Source organism: Ursus arctos, unplaced genomic scaffold (genome assembly GCF_023065955.2).
Source record: "Ursus arctos isolate Adak ecotype North America unplaced genomic scaffold, UrsArc2.0 scaffold_32, whole genome shotgun sequence".
In the NCBI taxonomy this organism is placed as follows: Eukaryota; Metazoa; Chordata; class Mammalia; order Carnivora; family Ursidae; genus Ursus; species Ursus arctos.
The window spans coordinates 23,641,992-23,668,073 of record NW_026623008.1 but is presented as its reverse complement, the minus strand read 5'-3'; the positions used below and the strand labels follow the sequence as shown (position 1 = coordinate 23,668,073).

At 51.5% G+C, this 26,082-nt stretch overlaps 1 protein-coding gene across 1 annotated transcript; it reads right to left on the bottom strand.

The window, feature by feature from the left end:
* Positions 1–1,228: 1,228 nt before the first annotated feature.
* LCK (LCK proto-oncogene, Src family tyrosine kinase) lies at positions 1,229–23,934 on the bottom strand. Its single transcript, XM_026516793.4, has 13 exons — positions 23,797–23,934; positions 10,192–10,301; positions 9,833–9,914; positions 9,564–9,654; positions 9,230–9,328; positions 8,994–9,097; positions 8,677–8,826; positions 8,232–8,384; positions 7,911–8,090; positions 5,656–5,732; positions 5,410–5,563; positions 5,195–5,326; positions 1,229–1,880 (listed from the first exon to the last, which is right to left on the bottom strand). Exons 2-13 carry the CDS (start codon positions 10,294–10,296, stop codon positions 1,678–1,680), a joined length of 1,530 nt encoding a protein of 509 aa, XP_026372578.1. The 5' UTR covers positions 10,297–10,301; positions 23,797–23,934; the 3' UTR covers positions 1,229–1,677.
* Positions 23,935–26,082: the final 2,148 nt, after the last annotated feature.

Genomic DNA, 26,082 nt, shown 5'->3' with positions numbered 1-26,082 from the left:
ATAAAAGAAATTAGCAAATATTTGCTCAAAAGTCACCTTCTCTATGAGGCCTTCCCAGACCACCCTGTTTAAAAGTACACAGTTCCCCCCAAAACATGACATTCCTAATTCCCCTTACCCTGCTTATTTTCCCCTTAGCACTCAGCACCTTGTAGCGTACCGTATCATTTACTTCTTCGTGACGTTTTTTGTCTGTCTTCCCTTAGTAGGATGTAAGCGCCAAAAGGACAGACATTTTGTTTGTTTTATCTACTATATATTCTATGAACCCAGAACCATGCCTACCACACAGATGTTCAATAAATATCTGCCGAGGCATGCCTGGGTGGCACAGTCAGTTAAGCGTCCAAGCCCTGTTTCCGCTCAGGTCATGATCTCAGGGTCCTAGGATCGAGCCCCATATGGGGCTCCCCGCTCAGCACCCTGTCGACTTGAGAATCTCTCTCCCTTTCTCTGCCGCTCCCACTTGTGGTGTCTCTCTCTCTCTCTCTCAAATAAATAAATAAATCATATGTAAGTAAATAAATATTTGCCAAATGAGTGAATTAATTCCATGTTTAAAAACATCTTGGGGGCGCCTGGCTGGCTCAGTCAGTAGAGCACGTAACTCTTGATCTCAGGTTGTGAGTTCCAGCCCCACGCTGGGTGTAGAGATTACTTCAAAATAAAATCTTTAGGGGCACCTGGGTGGCTTAGTCGGTTAAGCGTCTGCCTTCAGCTCAGGTCACGATCCCCGGGGTCCTGGGATGGAGTCCTGCATTGGGCTCCCTGCTCAGCGGTAAGCCTACTTCTCCCTCTCCCGCTCCCCATGCTTGTGTTCTCTCTCTGTCAAATAAATAAATAAAATCTTAAAAAAAAAAAAAAGATTTAAAACAAAACAAATCTGAGTACAAATATAGCCCCAGAATCAGTAGCTGTAAAAAATGCTATTGCCCTTACATAATGGGAGGGGAGGGTCCTGGGACATACCCACTCCCTAGGAGGTTCTGGGTAGGGGCACCCTTAATCCTCTGGGGTGGGGGTTTGAAGGAGTTCAAAGAGCCCATACAGCAAAGTGTAGGAACTTCCTCTTGGCCCCCCAAATCAGCAGAGCTGGAAAAAGTTCAGACATTCCCTCAATCCCATCTTTTAGCCCAATTCAGGGTGACTTATTTTCCATCTTCTGAACCCCCACTCCCCCCTCCCAAGGAAGAGGAGATGGGAGTGGGGAGCTGAGAGCTGTACCATCTTCATCAACAGAGAGTCATTTATTGAGCTCCTAATGTGTGCCAGGCACCAAGGAGGAGCGCACAGAGGTGTTAGATAAGGTCTCAGCCTTCAGGGAGCTTCTTGATGGTGAGGGGAAAGGGAAAGGGGGCGGGCAGAAGCTGGTGTCAATCACAGGCGTCGCTCTTCTCTCTGGTGGTCTTGGGAAGTCAAAGGGCCCACAAAGGGACAACTTGAACAGGTGCCCACGACATATATACACATGCCACACACACACAAGACACCTGTGCAGAGCCCACACAACTGTAGGACCCCCGTATAAGACACGAGAAGTGTATGTGCCACCCGTGGGTGGGAGTCCCACGCAGAGTCCATACGTGCAGAGGTGACATGGCTATGACACAAGAACTGCATCTCCCCCAGCCAGGTCGGCTAGATGCAGGGAGGGCTCCGGGCCGCCGGCTAGGTCTGTCAGGGCTGGGGCTGGTACTGGCCCTCCGTGGCCGTGAAGAAGTCCTCCAGCACACTGCGCAGGTAGTCGAAGGTGGGCCGTTCCTCTGGGCGCTCCTTCCAGCACAGCATCATGAGGTGGTACAACTCCTCGGGACAGTTGTCGGGTCGCACCATGCGGTAGCCTCGCTCCAGGTTCTGGATCACCTCGGGATTGGTCATCCCTAGAAGTTGACGGGAGAAACAATATCAAGGCCCCAGGCTTTGGACACCCATAGGAGGGGCGGTGTTCAGCATACTTAACTGGCACGGCGTGAGTACCAATCCAAAAGGATCTGGGTCTGCGTCAATAGTCAGACCGTATACGTCAGCTACCAGCCAAATGTCAGTCACGCCACCTGGAGTGTCTGCTGTGGCTTAAGCACTCAGTAACACGAACATGTTGACTGTGAGACCTTGGGTGAGTCATCTCCCCTCTTTGAGCCTCAGTTCCCTCATCTGGGAAATGGACGAAATAGCAGCTCCTACTTCATACAGCTGTTATGTAAATTGAATGAGGGGCGCCTGGGTGGCTCAGTTGGTGGAGCGACTGCCTTCAGCTCAGGTCATGATCCCAGGGTCCTGGGATCGAGCCCTGCATCAGGGTCCCTGCTCAGCGGGGAGCCTGCTTCTCCCTCTGCCTGCTGCTCCCCCTGCTTGTGCTCTCTCTCTCTCTGACAAATAAATAAATAAAATCTTAAAAAAAAGAAAAGAAAAGAAAATTGAATGAGACAGTGCATAGAAAGCACCAAGTATAGGTCCTGGAGAGGAGATGCTGTATGAAGACTGTCTGTGATTATTATGATTTGGTGGGGGAAGATGGGGTCAGGGCCCAGGGCAGGATGGGAGCCCACAGACAGCAGGGGGGTGAGGCTTCTCTGGCTTGGGGACCATGTACATGAGATGCTGAATCAGGAAGCCAGATGGGCCCTGGACCCCAGCAAAGCAGACTCTGCTTAAGGTAGTAGATTCAGCAGTCCCCTCCATGACGCAGATCAAATAATTTGGGGGCCATGTCCTTAAAACCAGGAAATTAGAGGACATAGACCAGGGAACTAAATACCCATGGCTAGAGTCAAGGATGCAAACCCAGGGTCTGCACCCAGCCTAAATATAGCCCATCGACCTACTTTGGTTTGAGCCCTATAGTGTTTTTATTTCTATTTTATTTATTTTTAAGGCTGCACACTTAATGCGGGGCTTGAACTCAAGACCCTCAGATCAAGACCTGAGCTGAGATCAAGAGTTGGACGCTTAGGGGCGCCTGGGTAGCGCGGTCGTTAAAGCGTCTGCCTTCGGCTCAGGGCGTGATCCCGGGGTTCCGGGATCGAGTCCTACATTGGGCTCCTCCGCTGGGAGCCTGCTTCTTCCTCTCTCACTCGCCTGCTGTGTTCCCTCTCTCTCTGGCTGTCTCTCTGTCACATAAATAAATAAAATCTTTAAAAAAAAAAAAAAGAGTTGGACGCTTAATCGACTGAGCCACCCAGGTGCCCTACTGTGGTTTTAAACAATTTGAATCCATCATCAATATTTGGATATAGGCAAATTTCCCTTAAATTCCAAGTTTTGGCTCCTCTTGAAAAAGAAAAGATCTGAGGGTGCCTGGGTGGCTCAGATGGTTAAGCGTCTACCTTTGGCTCAGGGCATGATCTCAGGGTCCTGGGATCGAGTCCTGCGTTGGGCTCCAGGCTCAGCGGGGAGCCTTCTTCTCCCTCTCCCTCTGCTTCTCTCCCCTGCTCATGCTCTCTCTCTCTCTCTCTCTGTGTCTCAAATGAACATATTTTTAAAATCTTTAAAAAAAAAAAGGAAGAGATCTGTTTTGGGGGTCCCTATGTCTTAGTAGCAACCATCTTCTGGAGCAGATGGAAGTTTACCCAGGTCCCCATTACTCCACATTGTCTCCCTGACCCTGAAGTGTCAGTTGCCAATTATCATCATGCTTTGAATGCTTTTTTTCATCTTTTTAAAACTTTATTTATTTACTTATATTTATTTATAAGTGGGTTCCACGCCCAGTGTGGGGCTTCCTGAGCCTGAGATCAAGAGTTGCACGCTATACTGACTAAGCCAGCCCGGTGCCCCATGCTTTCTTTTCTTCTAACAGAGAAATTCTCTATGGGTTCATCTCTATGGGCACAGTGCAGGAACAGTAAGGATACTTGGCAGGCTGACTGGAGTGTGGTTCTAGCCCCCAACGTGCCTTTGGACTCTGTGATGGGGCTGATCCTGGGCAGAGAAGTCCTTCAGGCTCTCACCTGATTCTAAGGTGCCTTTACCTTTCTAGGAGCAAAGTTCTGTACATATTGCTCTGGGGATGAGGGAAGCTTCTGCATATCTGGCCACTGTGCTGCGTGACCTCTCTCCCTTGTCTTTGTGTTCCATTTCCTTTCCCCGGAGTTTCCTAGCAAGTTCCTTTCAAAAAATTCCATCTGTCTTGGCTGAATTCAGGGGTAAAGAACTTTGTCCAGAGGCTAGAGGAAGGGATGGGAGAGGGTACGAATTAGTCATTTACATCTCTCTCTCATTCTTTAGATGGAAAGTTTCAGAGGAAAGGGAAGTCAGTGTTTAGTGAGCACCTACTAGGAGTCAAGACCAATAGTCTCCTTTGTTCATGTCAGGAAACTGAGGCTCAGGGAGGTGAACTCACTTGCCCAAAGTGATGATTAATAATAAAACCTAGGGGCTTCTGGGTGGCTCAGTCGGTTAAGCGTCCGACTCTTGATTTTGGCTCAGGTCTTGATCTCAGTGTCGTGAGATCAAGCCCCGAGTTGGCTCTGTGCTCAACGGGGTGTCTGCTTGAGATTCTCTCTTTCCCTCTTCCTCACCCCTCCCCCTGCTCTTTTTTTCTCTCTATGAAATAAATAAATCTTGGGGCGCTTGGGTGGCTCAATCAGCTGGGCATCTGCCTTCGGCTCAGGTCATGATGCCGAGGTCCTGGGATTGCGCCCTGCAGCGGGCTCCCTGCTCTCAGAGAGCTTGCTTCTCCCTCTCCTCCCTGCTCACGCTCTCTCTCACAGTCTCCCTCTCAAATAAATAAATAAAATCTTTAAAAAATTAAATCTTTAAAAAATAATAATAAAACCTAAAACTCTTGAGTGCTCAGTATGGGCCAAGTACTGTTCTAAGGTCGATTTACAGATGGGGAAAGAAAGAATGATCTGATCAAACCCAAACAGAAAGTTAGCATTAGTACCAGATCTAGTAATAAAGGCAGGCCTTTTCCCTCCCGAGCCAGACCCTCTTCTACCATCCTGGGCTGCCCGTGTCAGAACTAAAGAAAAGAGCTGGGATTATTGCAGGAGGAGAGAAATCGAGACAGACATGGAAGCCAGCCCTGGGAGACATGGCACCTGACTGGGCATGCTGGAGTCCTGAGTGAATACAGGAAAAGCAGCTAGAAAGATTCAGAATCGGAACCAAGGACAGATGAAGTGAGTGGACAGACATGGATCTGCTGCTCTTCCCCATCACTCTTTCAGTTCCTGCCCTTGGCCCTGACCTGGGTAAGGGATGCGGCCATGGGTGACAATCTCCGTCAGCAGGATCCCAAAAGACCATACATCCGACTTGATGGTGAACGTCCCATAGTTAATGGCTTCTGGTGCTGTCCACTTAATGGGAAACTTGGCTCCTGGAGGGAAGCAGAGTGAAGGCCCCTGAGTCTGCTTGGCCAGATCCTGTAGGCCCCAGACTTCCCTTATATCCCACACCTACCCTCCCTGGCTGTGTACTCGTTGTCCTCGATGAGGCGTGCTAGGCCAAAGTCTGCGATCTTGCAGCTCAGGGTGTCAGACACCAGGATGTTGGCAGCCCTCAGGTCACGGTGGATATAATTCCGCTCTTCAATGAATGCCATGCCCTCTGCAATCTGCAGACCAGGTAGGAGGTCAGCAGTCCTGGGCCAGACATCCTTACCCCGCTGGGCTGTGCACCTGCCCAGCCCCTCCCCGGTCTCCTTACTTGGGCTGCCATATCCAAGAGTTTGTTGATGGCCAGCTTGATGCCCGGGGGGGTCTTGAGGAAATCCACCAGGCTCCCTGTGAGCAGAAGCGGAAGTTGCTGACTCAAGTTGCCCCAGCAGAAAGCGCCCAGACCCTTCTCCCCGAACTGGCTGTCTAGAAGCAGTATCTGACATGTGGAAAGAGGAGTAAGGGGTGAGAATGGAGAAGTGTGCATTCAGGGTGAAGACACCCGGGATATATGAGTCTTTTCCTGGTGACTAGGAGGGAGCGTGCTTGGAGAAGTCTGTACGCTTCTCGTCACCAATGGGGTAGAGTCCAAACTCCTTAGCCAGGTGTCCAGAGCCCTGCATGGTCCATACCGTAGTTTCTTCCCTTTCCCCCCACTCCTGCCTCTTTCACTTCACCCACTCTAGACAATTTTGAGATTTTTCACATAGACCACTGGGCTCTCACCCCAAAGTCTCTTTGTCCCATCCCTGCCTACCAAAAATTCTATTTTTCTTTCATGGCCCAGCTAGATTATTCCTCTAGGAAGCCTCTCTAGGTCCTACCAGGCCTAATCAATTGCATTTTTATCTACATTCCCCAAGACATGCTGGAACTTGCCCGTGGCAAAACTCTGGTTTTCCTAGAGTTTGCGCCACATAACTAAAACGAACTTTCCCTGGAAGCCAGAGTCTTGTTTTGTCCGTCCATGCTCCCAGGGCCCAGCCCAAAGTGAGCAGTGATAAATGTATGCTGAATGTATTGAATGGAGAATGGAAAGAGGTGCCTGGAGGGCTGAGGGACCATGTCTGGTAGCAGAGGGTGACGAGGAGAAGACCAGGGATGGGAGTGGCTGGAACGGAGCCAGTGACTGCTAGCCTTTCTCAAGAGATTACAGCCCTGCATAAAGATGGCAACAACTTCAGTGTCCCCGCTACGAGCGCTGAATTAGTCGCCGAAGATAAAAGGCTCTCCCAGACACAGCAACTATGTGGACACGTACTGCTACTCCTGCATCAGGTTCATGTCGGATGCTGCTGGTCAATCCCAGCACGCATTTCCCGTGAGCCTCAGAATCCTCAACACATAACTCCAAGCAGCCACCGACTGAAGTTGGCCCACGTGGTCAAACCTATTTGCTACTTTCAGAATCCATTAGCCAATTAAAAGCTGTTTTCCCTTCCCGAAAGAGGGACAGACTCTATACTCGCAAGGAATCAGAGCCAGATGACAGCAAACTTTCTGAGCAGTTAGAATAGTACAGACACTATTCTACCTGCTCTCTATTCACTGACTCTTTCATCCTCCCAAAGGCTGTGAGAAAGTTACTATAGCATTATTACCACGGTTTGACAGATGAGGAAGCTATAGCAGAGAGCAGCGAAGTGATTGGCCCAAGGCCACACCATCGTGAAGGCAAGATTCTAACTCAGGCAGTCAGATTCTAGAGCCCTTAATGACTACTCTAAATCATTTCTAGGTGAGCCCATTCAGATTTCTGATATTATACTTCAGGAAAATGAGCCCCAGAGACAGGACGAGAACCTGGCCTGTGTCATAGCAAATGGGTGACAAAATCGGGCCTAGAAACTTTTCTTTTGGGGGGGGTCGAGAAACTTCTATCCACCGTCCTGGGTGCTCTCAATCAGTCCAAGAGAGGGCAAGGGGCTCACCTAAAACTGAAAAAGAGAGATTTGGGGGCAGATCTGCCCTCCCGAGGGTCAGAGTTAAAAAGAAGAGAAATAGGGCTAGAGACCCACTCGTTTGAAATCAAGCATCCCTGGGGGGTTCCTGGGTGGTTCAGTCCATTAAGCAACTGCCTTCTGCTCAGGTCATGATCCCAGGGTGGGGCTCCCTGCTGGGTGGGGAACCTGCTTCTGCCTCTCGCCCTGCTTGCTTTCCTGTTCTCTCTCTCTCTCTCTCTCTCTCTCTCTCTCTGTGCGTGTATGTGTCAAAAAAGTAAATAAAATCTTTAAAAAAATAAGCATCCCAGAGATCAAGGTAGAGGTTTGAAAAAGGCAAACAGGACTGCAGGTCACGGAAGAGGAGAAGTGAAAGCTCTTCCAGAGCCTGCCATCTTAGGCTGGGCTCCCAGACAGGCCGGACATCACACCCTCCTCCCGTCCCTGGTGGGGAGTCCTTAGAGGCCCAGGAAAACTAGAAACCCTCGGTGCCTGAGCCAGGCGAAAAGGCAGATCTCCATCTTCTATCAAGTGGCAGAGGGGATGGCAGCGCCCCCCAGCGGTCGATCGCAGTGGCGGCACCCACCGTTCTCCATGTATTCCGTGATGATGTAGATGGGCTCCTGGGTGACCACCGCGTAGAGCCGGACCAGTCTCTGGTGTTGCAGCTGCTTCATGAGGTTGGCCTCGGCCAGGAAGGCGTCGGGGGACATGCTGCCCTGCTTCAGGCTCTTCACTGCCACCTTTGTGTGCCCGTTGTAGTACCCTGGGGCGGGGATAGATTGGGGAATGGCTGGGAGCCTGAGCCCCTGGAGCCAGGTAGCTGCCCGGACACTGTCTCGGGACTCTCACGACCTCAGCGGACGCCTCCCCTCTCCCCCCCGCGGTCCCGGGGGTCCTCACTCACCCATCCACACCTCCCCGAACTGGCCAGCTCCCAGCCGCTCCTCCAGCTTCAGCGTCTCCCTGGGAACCTCCCACTCGTCCTCCCACCAAGGCTTCTGGGGCTTCTGGGTCTGGCAGGGGCGACTCAATCGCGTGCACAGCCCGTCCGAAGCATCTGCGAGCACAAGGGAGGGGGTTAGAGCCGTCAATAGGGTGGACTCGGGTGCCCCCACCGAATCCCCACCGGGCCAAGTCCGCGGCCAGGGGAAACGGACTGGCAGGGGAGGTGTGGGGCTGTCACCCGACACCTGGGCAAGCGGGTACCGCACCTCACCCGCTGCGGGAATGAAGGATCATACTGAGATGGGTGGAGGGTACCCCTGAGAGGGACTTAGGGGAGGCAGGCTAGTAGGGGACGGGTGAAGGAGCCCCTGGCGCACGTCGGAGGGGCTCCTGCTAGGGCTCACTGGTGTAATGGCGGACCAGCTCGTGCAGGCCAGGAAAAGTGATGCGAGGGGAGATGTAGAAGCCGCCGTTGTCCAGATTACGGATTTTGTAATGTTTCACCACCTCTCCCTGGTTCTGGTCGAAGTCCCGCACGGACAGTGAAAACGATCCTGGATGAAAGAATGGGTGAACGAACGCAAAAGAGGGGGAGAGTGGCCTCCTGCGAGGGGCGCCCCCGACCCCGCACCCCTTCCTGGGGATCACCCGGCCCACACCTCCGCTCTACGGCCCCGATCCCGCCCCGGCCCCGGCCCGCGGGCCCCGCCCAGCCGCTCACCCGCGGTGCTCTCGCTTTCCCGGATCAGGAAGGAGCCGTGCGTGTTCCCGGGCGCCAGGAGCTGCCGCTCAGCGTCCTTGCGGCTCAGGTTCTTGAAGAACCAGCTGCGCAAGGCAGAAGGGAAGGCCGTCGTCTGTCGTTGGTCAGTTCCTCCGCCGCCGCCCTCAAGCATTCACCACCAGCCCTAGCAACCCCACCTCTGCTCCCACCCTTCGCCACGGGCAGTCCCCTCTTACGGTTCGGGCTCTAGGCTGTTCGCTTTGGCCACGAAGTTGAAGGGAATGAAACCTTCCTGGCCCGTGGTCAGGGACTGTGCCTTCCACCACTCGCCGCTCCTGCGCGACAGAGACAGTTGGTGGGATCTCCTTGGCCTTGGATTAGGCTGGAAACCTTCAGAGCCCCCAGTTACACCATGCCACCCCACCCTCCAGCCCAGCACTCTGGAGCCTCCCATTTTGTCCCAAGGGCTCCCGCTGCAAGCCAATCAGGGACCGCAATGGATACAGGGGATCCCTGCTCCTTTCCATGCTCCGGTAGGGCAAGGATGCGTGGGGCGGAGGGGGCACTCACTGCTCCAGGATGCGGAGCTGTTCACCCTTCTCGAAGCCCAAGTCTCCATCGTGAGAGGGCTCATAGCTGTGCAGAGCGATAACCAGGTTGTCTGGAAAGACAGAGGGCGTCAGGGAGAACCAGCCCGCACTAGGCTGGGAGCGCAGAGTTCAGGAATTACAGGGCAGTGCTGAAGACCAGGGGCAAGAGAGGCAAGACAGGGTAGAGAGTGGAGAGGGAGATGGAAGCCGACAGTCAAGGATCCATGGCCCTGCTGGTTGTGAGGTCACCTTGCAAGGGTGAGGCCGGGGGGTTGGAGCCTTCGTAGGTAACCAGTGGATCCCGCACATCAGAGCCATTCCGGATGGGCAGCTGTGGGGTGGGGGGTGAAAGTGGGGTTGGAGAGCAAGAGACTGAGTCAGATCCTGGCTCCCCTCCCCACTGCCCTGTTTTCACTTCTCCGGCTTGGCTGGGTCTTATCCCTGCATTTGCCAACTACTTAGGAGTGTCCCTTCCCCCTTCTGGACCTCCTTCCCTTTCTGTTTCCCAAGGGGAAAGGGTCACTTTGTTCTTTCGGTGGTGGTCCATTTCCTTCTGGCTTGTATACTCCACCCGACTCCCTCACCAGGTCCCCCATCTTGCCTCTTACCGTGGCCTTGCCATCCAGTGGGACTATGGGGTAATGGCAGTTCTCACAAACATCGATGTTTTCCATCCAGTCATCTTCGGGGTTTGAGCTGCAGCTACAGCCCATGGTCCCTGGGGGAATGGAGAGGGGGCTGAAGGGGCTCCCCCAAGATCTACTTCCCCAACATCAGACATCCTAGGGCCTTGCCCTGGGAATTTCCAAAAGTACCTGAGATTGTCAGGTCCCCATCCCCCATTCACCAGCCACAGAAAAGCTGAAATGGGTTGAGCTGGTCGAGTTGGTCGGGTCAGGAGCTCCCTACTAGTGCTCCCTCTGAGCCCCCAGCCACAAGTCATGTCACACATGGGCCCCCGCTGGGCCCTAGGCCCCGCCCTCCCACCTGGGATGGGCAAACCGCCACACATACCTTTGTTAGCCTAGTTGCCCACTTCCTGCCTCTCCCCCAACCTTCTCTTTCCTCCCATCCCCCATGTTGGAGGACTACCTACTGGAGATCACACACACACTTCTCCAGGCCCTGGGGGAGCCCTAAATTTTGATCCTCCCCTACCAGAGAGGTGTGTGTGCCCCACCTCCTAATTACAGCTCCCCTCTCTGGCGCAGAAAGCTGAATAAGAGGACCCTGCTCCCTCATGTTAGAGGTCAGGCCCCAGCCTTTCCCAGAACAAGTCTCCTTCAGAGGGTGCTGATTCCCCCCAGCAGAAAACCCTTCAGTGGTGCTATTGGCCATAACTTTTTAATTTGTTTGTTTGCTTAAGCAGTGGAAACTTTTCATCAGGTGGAAATCTGACAAAATTTTTGTCAGCTGGAAGTCAAGCGGAACCTCATAGATAAAGCAAGTAAAAGTGAGGCTGTTCTGCCTGAAACAGAGTGGAGACGTCATGGTGAGGCCCCCGGGAGTCCTGAGACACCACCTTCCCTAGGGCTGCTCCTCGGAATGGCTTCGAAAGCACTAGTCCTCAGATAAAATTCACTTTACCATTCGAGACCCTTTTTTTTTAAGTAGGCCCCACGCAGGACTCAAACTTACGATCTTGAGATCAAGACCTGAGCCAAGATCAAGAGTCGTATGTCTAACCGACTGAGCCACCCCAGGCACCCCATGACCCTTTAAAAAATTTATTGGGGTGCCTGGGTGGCTCAGTCGGTTAAGTATCTGCCTTCGGCTCAGGTCATGGTCTCAGGGTGCTGGGATCAAGCGTCGAGGAGTTGGGCTCCCTGCTCACCAGGGACTCGGCTTCACCCTCTGCCCCTCCCTCCCACTTGTGCTCTCTCTCTCGATCACTCGCTCACTCTCAAATAAATAGATAAATAAAATATTTAAAAATATATTAAAAATATAGATTTATTTATTCATTCTAGAGAGAGAGAGAGAGCATACTTGCAGGTGGCAGAAAGAGAGGGAGAGAGACAGAATCCCAAGTAGACCCCTCTGCGAAGCTCAGAGCCCAACGGGGCTCAACTCTACGACCCTGTGGTCACCACCAGAGCCGAAACGGATAGTCAGGCTCAACCAACAGTCACCCAGGTCCTCCCCCATGACCTTTAATATCAAGATCAAATCCCCCTCCACAGTCTAGTCTGCTACACACACGCACACACACACACACACACACACACACACACACACCACACACATCACACAACCTTCATTCTGAGCTACCCCTGCCTTTCCCAAACACCCCATACTATTTTTTTACTCCATGCCTTTGCATATGTGGTTCCCTTACCTTGAATGCTTTCTTGTCTGCCTACTGAACTAACTCAACCTTTAAGGCTCAGCTCAAATATCACCTACTCTGTGAAGCCCTCCCAATTCTCTGCTCCTACAACACTCTACTCAGACACAGTCGTCAGCTTAGCACTGAGTGCCAGGACTAGACTGATTTATGTGTCAGTCCCACTGCCTTTCCCACCCCTTTGATGAGATGGGAGGTTCATTCAGAACAGAAGCTGTGCTCTACTTGCCCGAATGCCCCAGCACCCAGAACTATTTGTCGTTAATAAATGTTGGTACGTGGAGGGTTAGTGTACAGATTCGCTCATCCGCAAGAGTCTTAGAAATCACCAAGTCTAACTTCTGATTTTAGATGAGCAAACAGAGGTCCAGAGAGACCTGCTTAAAATTAAACTCACACGGGGGCACCTGGGTGATACAATCGGTTGAGCGTCCAACTCTTGGTTTTGGCTCAGGTCTGATCTTGGGATTGTGAGATTGAGCCCCACTTTGGGCTCCCCACTCAGTGCAGAGTCTGCTTGAGTTTCTCTCTCGCTCTCCCTCTGCCCCTCCCACGCCCTCAAATAAATAAATCTTAGGAAAAAATTTAAGCTCACACGGGTCACCTGGGTGGCTCAGTTGGTGAGCGTCCAACTCTTGGTTTCAGCTCAGGTCATGGTCTGAGGGTTGTGAGATCGAACCCCCCGCCCCCACATCCTTGGGCTCTGCACTCAGCGGGGAGTCTGCTTGGAATTCTGTCTCTCTCCCTCTGCCCCTCCCCTGGCTTGAGCACACTCTCTTTCTAAAAATAAATGAAAAAATACTTTTAAAAAATTAGGGGGCGCCTGGGTGGCACAGCGGTTAAGCGTCTGCCTTCGGCTCAGGGCATGATCCCGGCGTTATGGGATCGAGCCCCACATCAGGCTCCTCCACTATGAGCCTGCTTCTTCCTCTCCCACTCCCCCTGCTTGTGTTCCCTCTCTCGCTGGCTGTCTCTATCTCTGTCGAATAAATAAATAAAATCTTTAAAAAAAAAAATTAGAATCACGCAACCTATTTGGGACAGAACAAAGCTGGAGATGCTGATCCATGCTGGGACCAAGTGGAAGTGGGGAGTAGTAGAGATTTTTGGGTTTGCAAGACTGAAGGACACATGTCAATTATATCTCAATTGAAAAAGAAAAAAAGACTCAAGGGCAGGCCTCAGAGTCAGAGAGACCTAAGTTCAAACCCCGGTTCTGACACTTACTGTATGACTTTGCTGAAATCGTTCTTTCCAAGCTTCACTTTCCCTTTCCTGTCCGGTGGGGATCGTCAACCCTTTCTCACAAGCTTACACAAATCTTAGCTTAGTTTACAGCTTAGGAAGCTCTAAAGCTTCCACCACTGCTCATTCTGCCCTCCCAGCACCTACTGTGGAGGGTGGCAGAATGGGATTGGTAAATAATCCTCCTTACTAGAAACTCATGTTTCTTAAACCGAGATACTCAGAGCCCCTCACGGGTACCAGAAGTCACGGGTGTGCCTCTTCCTAGAACATGAGTGTTATCTGACCTTATTCATAGAGTTAAACAAACATAGATCTATTACGGAGGAAAATGCAAAATGTACATGGAATTTTAAGCCAAATCAAGAGACTTTCAAGGAAAAGGGTACACCTTCACTCTCCCCCCTACTGTTAGGAGTCCTGGAGTGTGGGGGAGAGACATTTGAGAAATCCTGCTCAACCCCCAATCTGTGACTGCAAACGGCTTTTTTTTTGTTTTTTTAAGATTTTATTTATGGGATGCCTGGGTGGCTCAGCTGGTTAAGCATCTGCCTTCAGCTCAGATCATGAACCCAGGGTCCTGGGATCAAGCCCCACATCAGGCTCCTTGCTCAGTGGAGAGCCTGCTTCTCCCTCTAACTCCAGCTCCCTCTGCTTGTGCTATCTCACTCTCTCTCTCTCTCTCTGACAAATTAATTAATTAAATTCAAGTAAATCCTTTTAAAAAAAGATTTTATTTATGTACTTATTTGAGAGGGAGAGAGAGAGAATGAGTGGGGAAGGAGCAGAGGGAGAGGGACAAGCAGACTCCACGCTCAGGGTAGAGCCCGACGTGGGGCCCCATCCCAGGACCCTGAGATCAGGACCTGAGCCAAAATCAAGATTCAGACATTGAACCGGCTGAGCCACCCAGGCGTCCTGCAAGTGTCTTTTCTGACACCTAATTTTGTTATGGCTCGGAACTAACGAGCAGCAAAAGCCTCCAGAGAACTACTGATAACCATCTGGAAGCAGCCTAAGATGAGCTGAGCTATTGAGTGAGACTATGAGCATCCCGTTGTTCGTGACACTCAAACGGGCCTTGGAAGATCACAGGTTGGTTGTACTATAGAGAGAACGCCAACATTAGATGGAGTTGAACTTAGATCTGTAAGGTCCCTTCCAGGCTGACATTCTCAGAGGCTTCAGAAAGGAGTAAGAGAGAGACGAAAAAAAACTTGGGGTTGGAGGTAAAGGAATGAGTTTGGACGCAGCAGTGAAGAGAGGCCAGTGGAAGGGCCAGGAAGAATCAAGGCTGCAGATCACAGGGCTGGAAGCTGGTACCTGGTCATGCGGGGAGGGGGAGGGGGGAAAGAGCCCCAAGGCCTCGGGCCAGGGTCCAGGACAACATGCAGACAAGACCTACGTCCTGGAATAACTCTGGGCCTACCAGAGAGGACCTGATGTCCCTAAAGACTGGGGCCAGGAATGAGGAAAAATTCAAGCTGTGTCTTAATTAAGCCAAAAGGAACTCTAACTCCTCTGGGAATCTGACACCTAGTGTTTCCTTGCTCTGTGCTCCTGGAGCCCTCCAGCTGTAGGGAGCAGATCCTGCCCTCTCCAAAGTGTGAGGTGTGGAGTGGAGGGCCTGGCAGAGATCATGAGACACTAGGATCCGGCAATGCCAAAGATGATTTTGGTGAGTGGCTCCCAGCTACTGGGAGCTCCATGCTCCTGGGAGGCCCCAGGATAATGTAGGAGGCCTGTAGGCTATTTCCGTAGCTTAAAAAACCTGAAGGGAAATTGTACTATAATTTGTTTCTTAGCTTGACAAATTATATTGTCTCTTCAATGCATACTGATTGTCTCTGATTAAAATTTGAATTGGAGAACATGGAAGTGGGGACTTAAACAAAGTAGTTCAGTAGGCAAAAACTTCAAAATCATGAGATCTGTGACCCAGGAGGCTGGGCAGTACAACAGGGGAAGGGGCCAAGGAGTCTGGGAGGGAAGAGTTTAGAAGCACTAGTGTACTCTACCAACCTTGCTTCAAAGATGAAGAAGCTGGGGGATCAGAGAGGTTACGTGATTTTCCCAAGAGCACATGAAGGCTGTCGGCAGAGGTGAAACTCAGATCAAGTCCCTATCTTTTATCAAGGTATATCCCTCTATTCTTCACTCCCTGGGAAGTCCAAAGGGGGTGGAGGAGCCTATGAGGTATTGGAGGAAACAGGTCAGGGAGGCAGGTCTGCAGGGTGGGGAGCCACTTTTCATCAAAAATTTGATCGTGGAGCACCTGGGTAGCTCAGTCAGTGAAGCGTCTGCCTTTGGATTGGGTCATGATCTCAGGGTCCTGGGATGGAGCCCCAGATCGAATCGGGCTCTTTGATCAGCAGGGAGTCTGCTTCTCCCTCTGCCTCTGTGATCTCTCTTGCTCTTGCTCTCTCAAATAAATAAATAAAATCTTTAAAAAATTTTTGATCATTACGCTGTTAACAAAGGGCTTTTTCAGGGCCCCTGGGTGGCTCAGCCGTTGGGCGTCTGCCTTAGGCTCAGGTCAGCCCGGCATCGGGCTCCCCACTCGGCGGGAAGCCTGCTTCTCCCTCTCCCACTCCCCTTGCTTGTGTTCCCTCTCTCGCTGTCTCTCTCTGTGTCAAATAAATAAATAAAATCTTTAAAGAAAAGGGGGAGGCTTTTTCTCTGAGACAATTCTCCTTCCGCCTAGAATGCGTGCTTCTGAGTCCATTTACCTGACAGGCAGATGCAGGTCTGTGTATACGAAGGCATGTGACTCAGTGAGCACCGTGCTTGCATGTGCATGCCCGTGGGTTTGTCCGGGGCCGTGTGTGCAGACGGATGTGTAACAGAACGGGGTATGGACAGTTTGTGCCTGTCTCTATGTAATTGTGAGGTCCTATATGGATACATCTATTGAAGCAAAATGTGGGTCCCATCCTTCTCGTCTTAGTTTGACAAAAATTACTGGGTAGCCCACACGATCTAACCAGGTTAATAAATGAGGTCAGCAAAAAGAAAATCAAAATGAAAGCTTAATATAAATGTCTCATTGTCAGGGACACCTGGGTGTCTCAGTAGCTTGAGCGTCTGACACAGTCAGGTCAGGTCGTGATCTTGGGGTCCTGGGACCAAGCCCTGTAGGTGGGCTCCCTACTCAGTGCGGAGTCTCCTTCTTCCTTTCCCTCTGCCCTTCCTCCCTACTCATTCTCTCTCCCTCTCTCAAATAGATAAATAAAATCTTTTTAAAAAAATAAACAAAGGGGCGCCTGGGTGGCTCAGTCATTAAGCGTCTGCCTTCAGCTCAGGGCGTGATCCCACGGTCCTGGGATCGAGCCCCACATCAGGCTCTTCCGCTGGGAGTCTGCTTCTTCCTCTCCCACTCCCCCTGCTGTGTTCCCTCTCTCGCTGGCTGTCTCTCTGTCAAATGAGTAAGTAAAATCTTAAAAATAAATAAATAAATAAATAAATAAATAAATAAATAAAACCTTATTTTAAAAAAATAAACAAAATAAATAAATAAATATTTCATTGTCTGAAAGAAAGAAAAAGAAGAAGAAAAAACAGATCCAGAGAATCCCCAGCGTTCTCAGAACCAGCAACGAGAGCAGATTCTGGGGTGAATGAAACAGGACATTCTCTCCTCCCAGCTTAAGAATTCAAGGTCAATAGCAGGAATTTTATAGATCTTGACCTCCTCTGACCAGGGTCTGTAATGTTCTCGGTGAAATTCAAAGCTGCTCGGGGTCCACAGAGCACATTGTGCCAATTATAAAGAGCCACCCATCCCTGGGGGTTCAAACTTGGAGAGTGGAGTGAGGGCTAGACCTCAGTCCCCTCGCCTTTGTGCCCCTCACACACGCAGCGGCCCTGCTCACTTGATGGAACTGATCAAAAATCCCAGACTACGTGCAGCTCCTGGCCTGGATCGTCTGAACCCAGACCTGTTTAGGGTTCATGTCACCATGAGCTCCGATTCTTGCCAACTCATTCACCCTTATCAACTCCATAAACATTATCTGGCGTGGCTGGGCCTAGGATGTGTTTTGTCCCCTTTAAAAAAAAAAAAAAAAAAAGGCAACACTTTCCCTCCCTTAAACTGTAAAGCTATTCACTTATCGAACATTCTGTCCGTAATGTGTGCTAGCTTCTTGCCAGGGTTTCTTAGTCAAGAGCAGGCAGGCTATCGTGTGAGAGACCATGGTGCTACCTGGGCCACTTTGTGGCAAAATCTGTCGGGAATCATTTAAAACATTTCCTTGGCCTTTTAACTTTGGCCGAGATTTGGTTGTTAGCAAAGTTGTTGTATGTTCAGTGAAGAGCCTTGGCTGTGGAGGCGGCCCACACAGATCCCTCATCGTGGTACTCAAGAATTAGGGTTGGGGCGCCTGGCTGGCTCAGTCAGTTAACCGACTGCCTTCGGCTCAGGTCATGATCCCAGGATCCCGGGATTGAGCCCCGAATCAGGCTCCTTGCTCAGCGGAAAGCCTGCTTCTCTCTCTGCCTGCTGCTCCCCCTGCTTGGGCTCTCTTTCTCTTTCTGACAAATAAAATCTTAAAAAAAAAAAAAAAAAAGAATCAGGGTTGGCGGACATGGTAAATAATTTCTAATTGGTAAAAGAGAGATGTGTCCTGAGTTCCCTCCTTTTTCACGTGTTCCTTTGGCATAACCCCCCCCCCCCACCTTTCTTTTAACCATAGAGAACAAAAAGGTAAACTTTCCCTTCAATGCAAACAAGATGGATTTATTCTCACAAAAATGAGAGTGGCTTGACCTTAACACTGATTGTTAGTAAATTATTGCCAGAGACAGGGGCTACGGAGCAATGATGCCAAAGCTGGTATTTTTGGTAGAGATCCTCCAACTAGTGACTTGTATGTACCTAGTAATCCCTCCCAGCGAGTCCACTCTCTGTGTACCTCTTCGTGCATCTTGTGACGGGAGGGTTTTATCAGGCCGGACGGGCCCTTACTTCCAGCTCGGCAAGCCATGCTGCTTTAGTCAAGTTTCTGGGAGTCTGCGGGTCATGGAGTCTCAGCCCACCGTATCCACGTCCAGTGACACGAGGTCAATCCCAAGGCCTCCCAGGCACTCCCTGGCAGAGGGCCTCGGGGCAGGTCCTAAACCTCTCTCCATTCCTTTTTCCTGCAAAATGGGAATTATAGTGGGACCTGCAGGTAGGGCTGCTGTAAGCCTTACCTGTGAGATACAGATGATCCCATAAAGTGCTTATCATGTGCTCAGTACACGGCAAAAACCAAATAAATGAGAGCACGGTTGACCCTTGAACGACACGGGTTTGCGCTGCATGGCTCCACTTATACGTGAATATTTTACAGTAGAGTACTAGAAATGTATTTTCTCTTCCTCGTGATTTTCTTTTTCTTTCTTTCTTTTTTTAATTATTATTTTTATTTATTTAGTTTTATTTATTTATTTGACAGAGACAGCCAGCGAGAGAGGAAACACAAGCAGGGGAGTGGGAGAGGAAGAAGCAGGCTCCTAGCAGAGGAGCCTGATGTGGGGCTCAATCCCAGAACGCCAGGATCACGCCCTGAGCCGAAGGCAGACGCTTAACGACTGCGCCACCCAGGCCCCCTCCCTTTTTTTTTTTTAAGATTTTCTTTTTAAGTAATTTCTACACCCAACCTGGGGCTCGAACCTACAACCCTGAGATCAAGAGGTGCACGCTCTACCGACGGAGCCAGCCAGGTGCTCCGTCTTCCTTACGATCTTTTTTTTTTAATGTTTAAAAAGTTTTTGTTTGTTCATTTTGAGAGAGCGAGAGCAAGCACAAGCCAGGGGGAAGAGCAGAGGGAGAGGGAAAAGCAGACTCCCCACCTAGCAAGGAGCCCGACGCGGGACTCGATCCCAGGACCCTGGGATGGTGACCTGACCAAAAGGCAGATGCTTAACCGACTGAACCACCAAGGTGCCCCTTACTTATGATTTTCTTAATAACATTTTCTTTTCTCTAGCTCACTGTATTCTAAGAATACAGTGTATAAGACATATACAAAATATGTGTTACCCAACTATTTACGTTATCAGTAAGGCTCTGGTCAACAGTATGCCATTAGTAACGTTTTTTGGGGAAAGTTAAACGTGGATTTTTGACCGCGCTGGTAGTCAGTGCTAGGACCCTCACATTGTTCAAGGGTCAAGTGTAGGTAAGTTTTTGGGCAGTCAAAGGTTAGATGTGGATTTTTGACTACATGCGGTCAGAGCACGAACCCGCTGTTGTTGAAAGGTCAGCTCTAATTGCTATTCGAGGCTAGCATGAGCATTTCATTGCATCAGCCTGAAGCATTTTCCAGTCTAAATGCTAACGTTAGCCGTTACCATTTTCGTTCTCCTTTGTGATTTGGGGGCACTTCCACAGACCACTTTCTCACCTTCAATATATTTCCCTAAACGGAAACCTCTCTACCATAAATGGAAAACCAGTATCACCAGCCATAGATAGGAATCAGTATCCATTAAAACAAACCTATAATATCATATGTAAATTCACATTCATTACCCCCTAAGATCACTCCACAGCAGAGGGGCACAGGCCATATTTTGGGACATGCTGCAACGTGAGACAGAACTTTGGGCTTAGACCTCTGTTGGTAAGTTAGAACACATACCATTTTCCTAACTGGCCAGCCTACTGACAAAAATTTAATGGGTACCTCTCAAAGCCAGGCTCTGATCTAGTGCTGGGGACACAGAGGTGGGCAGATAGAGAGGTTTGTGTCCGTTTGGCCCTGCCCTCTCTGGCAGGTCACTCCCTTGTCACAGGACGCCATAGGCCTGTCTTCAGCTCAGTGCCTGGTAATGTCTGTGACCCACAGCACCACTGGCAACACAAACAGCAGTATTTGTCAGGAAGTAGCATTGCAAAATCACCGCCACTACCCATTTACCAAGTTGACGTTTAGCGAAAATCACTAAAGATGAGGTCGATCTCCATGTACTGACAGGGAAAGACATCCCGGACATAACATGGCAAGCAAAAAAACCCCCAAAAACGAAAAAACACGGCAAGCAAGTTACAGAACAGAATGTAGCATAGACGCCTATTTGCATTTAAATGTGTATATTTGGGGATTCTTTTAAGCCAGGTTCTGCGCTAAGCTTTTATTTGCATGTTTTCATGCAATTCTCATAACAATCCTATGACGTAAAGGCTATTATTATCCCCATTTTACACATGCAAAAACTGAGGCACCAACAGAGTGAAAGGATCTGTCTGAGGCCTCATAACAAACAAATAAGTAGGGGAGCGGCTAGTTGAACTTTGGTTTATCTGCCTCCAGAGGCAGGGCTCCTAACCGCTCCACTCTGTAGCAGTCGTCCATAGAAACATCTGGAAGGATCCATACACCAAATTGTTCGCAGTGAACACATCCCAGAAGTGAGATCAGAGGCGGCTGTGTTTCTTATATTTCTTTTTATGCCTCTGTACTGTTTGAATTTTTAACGACAGCCATGAGCTAATTTTGTAGATGAAAAACAAAAACAACGAACCACCCCCAACGCAGAAACTCTGCCAAGAGACAGGATCGTTTGAGGAGGATGCATTGCATAGCCCACCCTTCCATTCCTCTCCTTGTCTCAGGAAAGGTAGGCATGGAATGAATGGGGTCATCCGGGAAACAAAGCTTCTGTGACCAAAGACGTTTGGGAAATGCTGAGTTAGACAGAATCGATCAGGCCCCTTCTCTGCGGGAGTTTTCAGAGTGCTAACAAGCTGACAATGACCAGGAGGTTAATATGGGCCAGTCTGTAGCTGAGGCCATGTGGGTTTGGCCCCAGAACCGTTCTCCTTCCAGACGCCTCATGGAACTGGCCTTCTCTAGCACAAGCATTGGAAATGCAGCACCAGCTCCTTCAATGCCGGAGCGTGTTACTGGAGGCCACATCCCCGGGTGGCATCTTGGGCCTGCCTGCCCCCATCCTACCCCCACACCCAGCTCCCCTCAGCATTGCTTTCACTGAACGGAGCTTGGCGTTGAAGTCATCAGCCTGGGCGGGTGTGTGTCGATTTGTAACATCCGATGTGTGTTGTGTGTGTGGAGCCTGCCTCTGCCCAGAGCTGCACACAGACATTTTCGGGACGGGGTGTGTGTGTGTGTGTGTGTGAAGTCGTGTGTGTGGGACTGTCCTCTAAGGCAGACCCTGTGGCTCAGCCTAGAATTCTCACACCCACCATATACAGGAAACAAGCTCATTTGCAAAGCCACACCACAAGTGTGAGGGAAGGAGCGGGCCGCGGGCCGGCCGAGGTGCCAAGGCCCGTACGCTGGCCAGCCAAGGTGCTGACTAGGTGTAATTCTGGGTGTGAACAGCCCTCCCTTTGGTGCACCGTTTCCAGGAGGAAGGGCTGCCTCACCTCTGTGAAGCAACTACTGTGTGTCAGTACAACCCAGGGCACGTCACAAGTCCCCACACGCATTCTGCCAGGGAGAGATTTATCATGGCCGCTTTACAGAGTTTGGAGTCTAGAGAGGTGAAGTCAATACTGTTCAAGGAAACGGCAGAACCGGAATTGTACCTGGATTGGCCTGACCCTGAAGCCCATGTTCTCCGCACTACACCATACCCGTTAACTCTCTGGTGTTTGGTCTTGTTCTGCCCTCATGGCACTCAAGAAACAGAAACCAGGGACAGTGACCTTGGCTCATGTCGTAAGTGCTTTCCAAAATGGGCCTTTGTCTTTCTCAGAACTGTGTTGACTCTTTCAGGGAGCCTCCGAAATCACCTGAGGGAAGTCTTCTGTTCTCTGAGAACCTCACCTCATTCTCTTGCTCCATCACTTGGCTCTTTACCCTTTGAGGAGACCCTCCGTCCCTGAACCATGAGGGCAAGGGACCCTGAGTCATCTGTCAGGACATGCTGGATGAGAGGTGCAGGTCTAGGGTGCAGATGAGCCCCCCTGAAGCACAGGGAGAGCCAGCGTGTTCTCCAACCCCCACAAAAGGCTGCAGGCCTTGGACTTGGGGACAAGAGAAAGGCTGGGACATGCTGACTAGGTGGAAATTGCATGTCAAGAAAAACTCCAATGGCAGAGGGTGGGGTAAGGGAAACCTGGAAAGTCTGGCTCACACGGGGATGCCCCCCCATAAACTGAAGACTCAGAAGAATGTGAGGAGGTGGGCAGATAGCTGACTATGCCTTCCTGGGCCTCCACCTTCCTGGGGTTTGAAGCAGCAATCAGCAAGACCAGCTGGTCCTACACATGCCGTGTGTGTGTGTGTGTGTGTGTGTGTGTGTGTGTGTGTGTGTGTGTTGGGGGGGGGTGAAGCCAGAGGAACCAAGTGGAGGGGGCATCCTGTGACACTTGGCAGGGGCAGGAATGGCAACTTCCCAGATGGAAGTGCAGACGTTCCTTGCCCAGGGCCAACTGCACCCCTGTCTCGATTAAAAATAGCCCTTCCTCTGCCCTTCCCTTCCCATTCTCTGTCCTTCAACTTCCCAGCCTCTGGTCAGATACTTCCGCCCTGGAGGGCCCAACCCAGATGATAAACGTGCCCTCACACATCCGTCTGCTTCCAACAGAAGACACCTCTGCCTCTCCAGCACCGCTGGTCACTGAGGCTAAAGTCACTTCTCACGTGTCCATCCGGATGTTCTGTGTGATTCCTCTCTCTCTCTCAATCTCCCTCTCTCTCTCTCTCTCAGAAGATTCTTGTCACTGGGGTCTGCCCCAGCAATCAGTAGGATTCCTGGGTCCCCTGCCTCAAGGCTGACCATCGCCCTGCCCCATGGATGGGGTGGGAGAGTCCTAGCCTAGGCCATCACCTTCCCCCAGGGACTGGCTCTGCCACAGTTTTGCTGAGTGACTGTGGGGAGGGAGGGCTTGCCCTCTCTGGGCCTCAGGAAGTTCATCCATCAACGGGATCAGGGACTGGACTTGGTGAGTTTTTTTTTTTTTTGAAGATTTTATTTATTTATTCGACAGAGATAGAGACAGCCAGCGAGAGAGGGAACACAAGCAGGGGGAGTGGGAGAAGAAGAAGCAGGCTCATGGCGGAGGAGCCTGATGTGGGGCTCGATCCCAGAACGCCGGGATCACGCCCTGAGCCGAAGGCAGATGCTTAACCGTTGTGCCACCCAGGCGCCCCTTGGTGATTTTTTTTTTTTTATATTTTATTATTTATTTGAGAGAGAGAGAGAGCACAAGTGGGGTTAGGAGAGAGGGCAGAAGCAGAGGGAGAGGGAGAAGCAGGCTTCCCACTGAGCAGGGAGCCAGATGCGGGACTTGATCCCAGGACCCTGGTATCATGACCTGAGCTGACGGCAGACGCTTAACGGACGGAGCCCCCCAGGTGCCCCTGGACTTGGGGATTTCTGAAGGCCTTTTTAATACCTGACAGTCCACGCGCCAGATCTCCAAGAAAAGGCTCCCAGGGAGGTAGGGACCCGTGGCAGACAGCGTGGCGGGGGTGAGAGCCAGCGGCTACGCAGGCAAGAGGCGATCCAGCTGCACGGCCTGCCGCCCACCTACCCCCAGCAAGATTTTCCTATCCCTCAGCCGGAGGGCTGCTGAATACCCAGGGGCCCAGCCCCATGCCCAGATGCAGCCCCCGCTGTCAGCCTCCCACCGCAGTCCCTAGACCCTGTTCCCAGTACTCCTTACCTGCCCAGCCCAGGAGCCCCCTGGCCCCATTCACACGGTCCTCATGGCCTAGCCTGGCTGCTCACGCTCGTTTTCGGCTCCCTTCGCGGAGGTAGCCACCGCCTGTCTTAGCGCGCCCACGTCCCACCCTGACTTCCTGCCTCCTCCTGAGGGCTCCGCAGCCAACCGGGCCCCAGCAGCCCAACCACAAGCCTCCAGCACCCCAAACTTCCTGCTGCCATAGCCCCCCACTCCTCAGTCCCCGGGGGTCCTAAATATCTCCAGGCTTTCCTGAGGGTGGCACTTGGAGCTGAAGAGAGGATCTTTGATGGAACCTTCCTCCTGCCCCCCAGGGGGCACCTGGACGAGAGATTCAAGGGCAGCCTTTATACCCCAGTGAGCAGGGGGCAAGCAGACATACACTCAGCTTTCGGTGAAAGGCAAGTGGCACCGCCGTCACAGTCTGAAAGCTGAGGGACCCTTTCACAATCTAGAGAGGGCAAAGCTAACCCCACTTCAGAGTAAGAGGAGAGAACACCATCCCTGCTAAATAGTTGGGGAGCCAAATCCCCTATTGCTACAGTCAGATGTCAGGCTAACAGGGCTGCCTAACGTTAGTCCTGTCATCTCAGGGCGAGGGACGGTAACTTTATCAGAGTCAGAGGGTAAGCTAACACCCTCCTTACAGACAGAACGCTGGACAGCCAGCTGTTTAAGGAAGCAGGCAGGACAACCCCGTGGCATCAAGACGGCCAAGTAACAGCCCCTGTTGTGGGCAGAGGACAGGATAACACCCACTAATTCGGGTGAGATTTCTAATTCAGGAAGAGGCAAAGCCACAGCCCCTGCTAGAGACGTAGGGCCTGCCACCGTCTCCTGCAACAGGTGGGAGACACACAGACCCTCCTGCCCGGGGAGCCAGGTGCAGGCAGCTGACTGGCACGGCTTTCTGTCAGAGGCAGGAACCTTGTCACAAGCAGCAAGCAGGCCAAGAATCTCCCTTCCCCTGGGCCAGGCTGCGGGTGGCCCCCATCACAGGCTAAGTGCCAGGTCACCAGTGTTATGAGGAACCCTGGGTGGCCTCTATGAGGCACCAGAGCTGGGCCTTGCCCCCCCCCCCAAAAGTATAAATGTGTCACAGTCACCACCGCTGGAGCCAACACTTAGTGAGCAGGGTGGGGGAGGGGAGCCCACAGAGCATTGTTGGGGTTTGTGAGGTGGAAGCTGATGTTCTGTGCACCTCAGCTGCAGAGGGAAGGGGGAGACAGGAAATGGGTGGGGGGAAGAGGAAGCCCGAGCTGGAAAGTCAGACAAAGCGGCTAGTACAGAAACACAGGCTGAGGAGATACAATGTTAAAAAACCCACAGAGTGACCCAGAGCCCTGCGCCCCATCTCTGGGCCTCCGCACCGCAGTACTGAGACCACTGGTGATAGCAAGGATAAGCAAGAGAGAGTTCTTGGGTTCTGAGTGGTGTGTGTTTGTTTAAAAGTCTTTATTTAATTGTCAGAGAGAGCGATCACGCACAAGCACAAGCAGGGGGAGCAGCAGGCTGAGGGAGAAGCGGGCTCTCCATTGAGCAGGGAGCCCGATGTGGAACTCGATCCCGGGACCCTGGGATCATGACCTGAGCCAAAGGCAGACGCTGAACCGAATGAGCCACCCAGGCGCCCCGGTTCTGAGTGTTTATTAAGCATCGTCTCACTTAAATGACATCCCAGCTGCTTGTGGAGTAAGAACTAGCAGAGTAGCAGTTCCAGTGCCAACAGCGGCAGGCTTCAGGGACCTTCGCAAGGGCGGATGGAATTGCGTGGGAGAGGGGCGTCTGGATGGCTCAGTGAACCCGGCTGCCTTCGGCTCGGGTTGTGATCTCAGGGTCCTGGGATGGAGCCCCAGGTCCAGCTCCCTGCTCGGAGGGAGTCTGCTTCTCCGTCTGCCCCTCCCCCTGCTCATGCTTACTCTTTCTCTCTCTCTTTCTGACTCTCAGATAAAGAAATAAAATCTTCTGAAAAAAGAAAGGAAATGCATACTGGAGCTGGCTTTGAACCCAGGTCTACCAGGTCCTGCCTTCTTCAGCTGCCCATGGACCCGCCACCTTCCCTAGGGCTGATTTAGGATTTCAAGTTCTTGCCCAGTTCTGAACTTGATAAGAGGGGGAGACAGAGCTGGAGCTGGGGGAAGAGATGGGGATCCATCTGTTCATCTCCACCCCCAACCCTGGCCTTCTCTCCTGCAGTGGAATCCCTGGCCCCAGCTACAGAAAACACACAGCGACCTTGGGCCTGAATAAATACTGCGGAGACCTTGG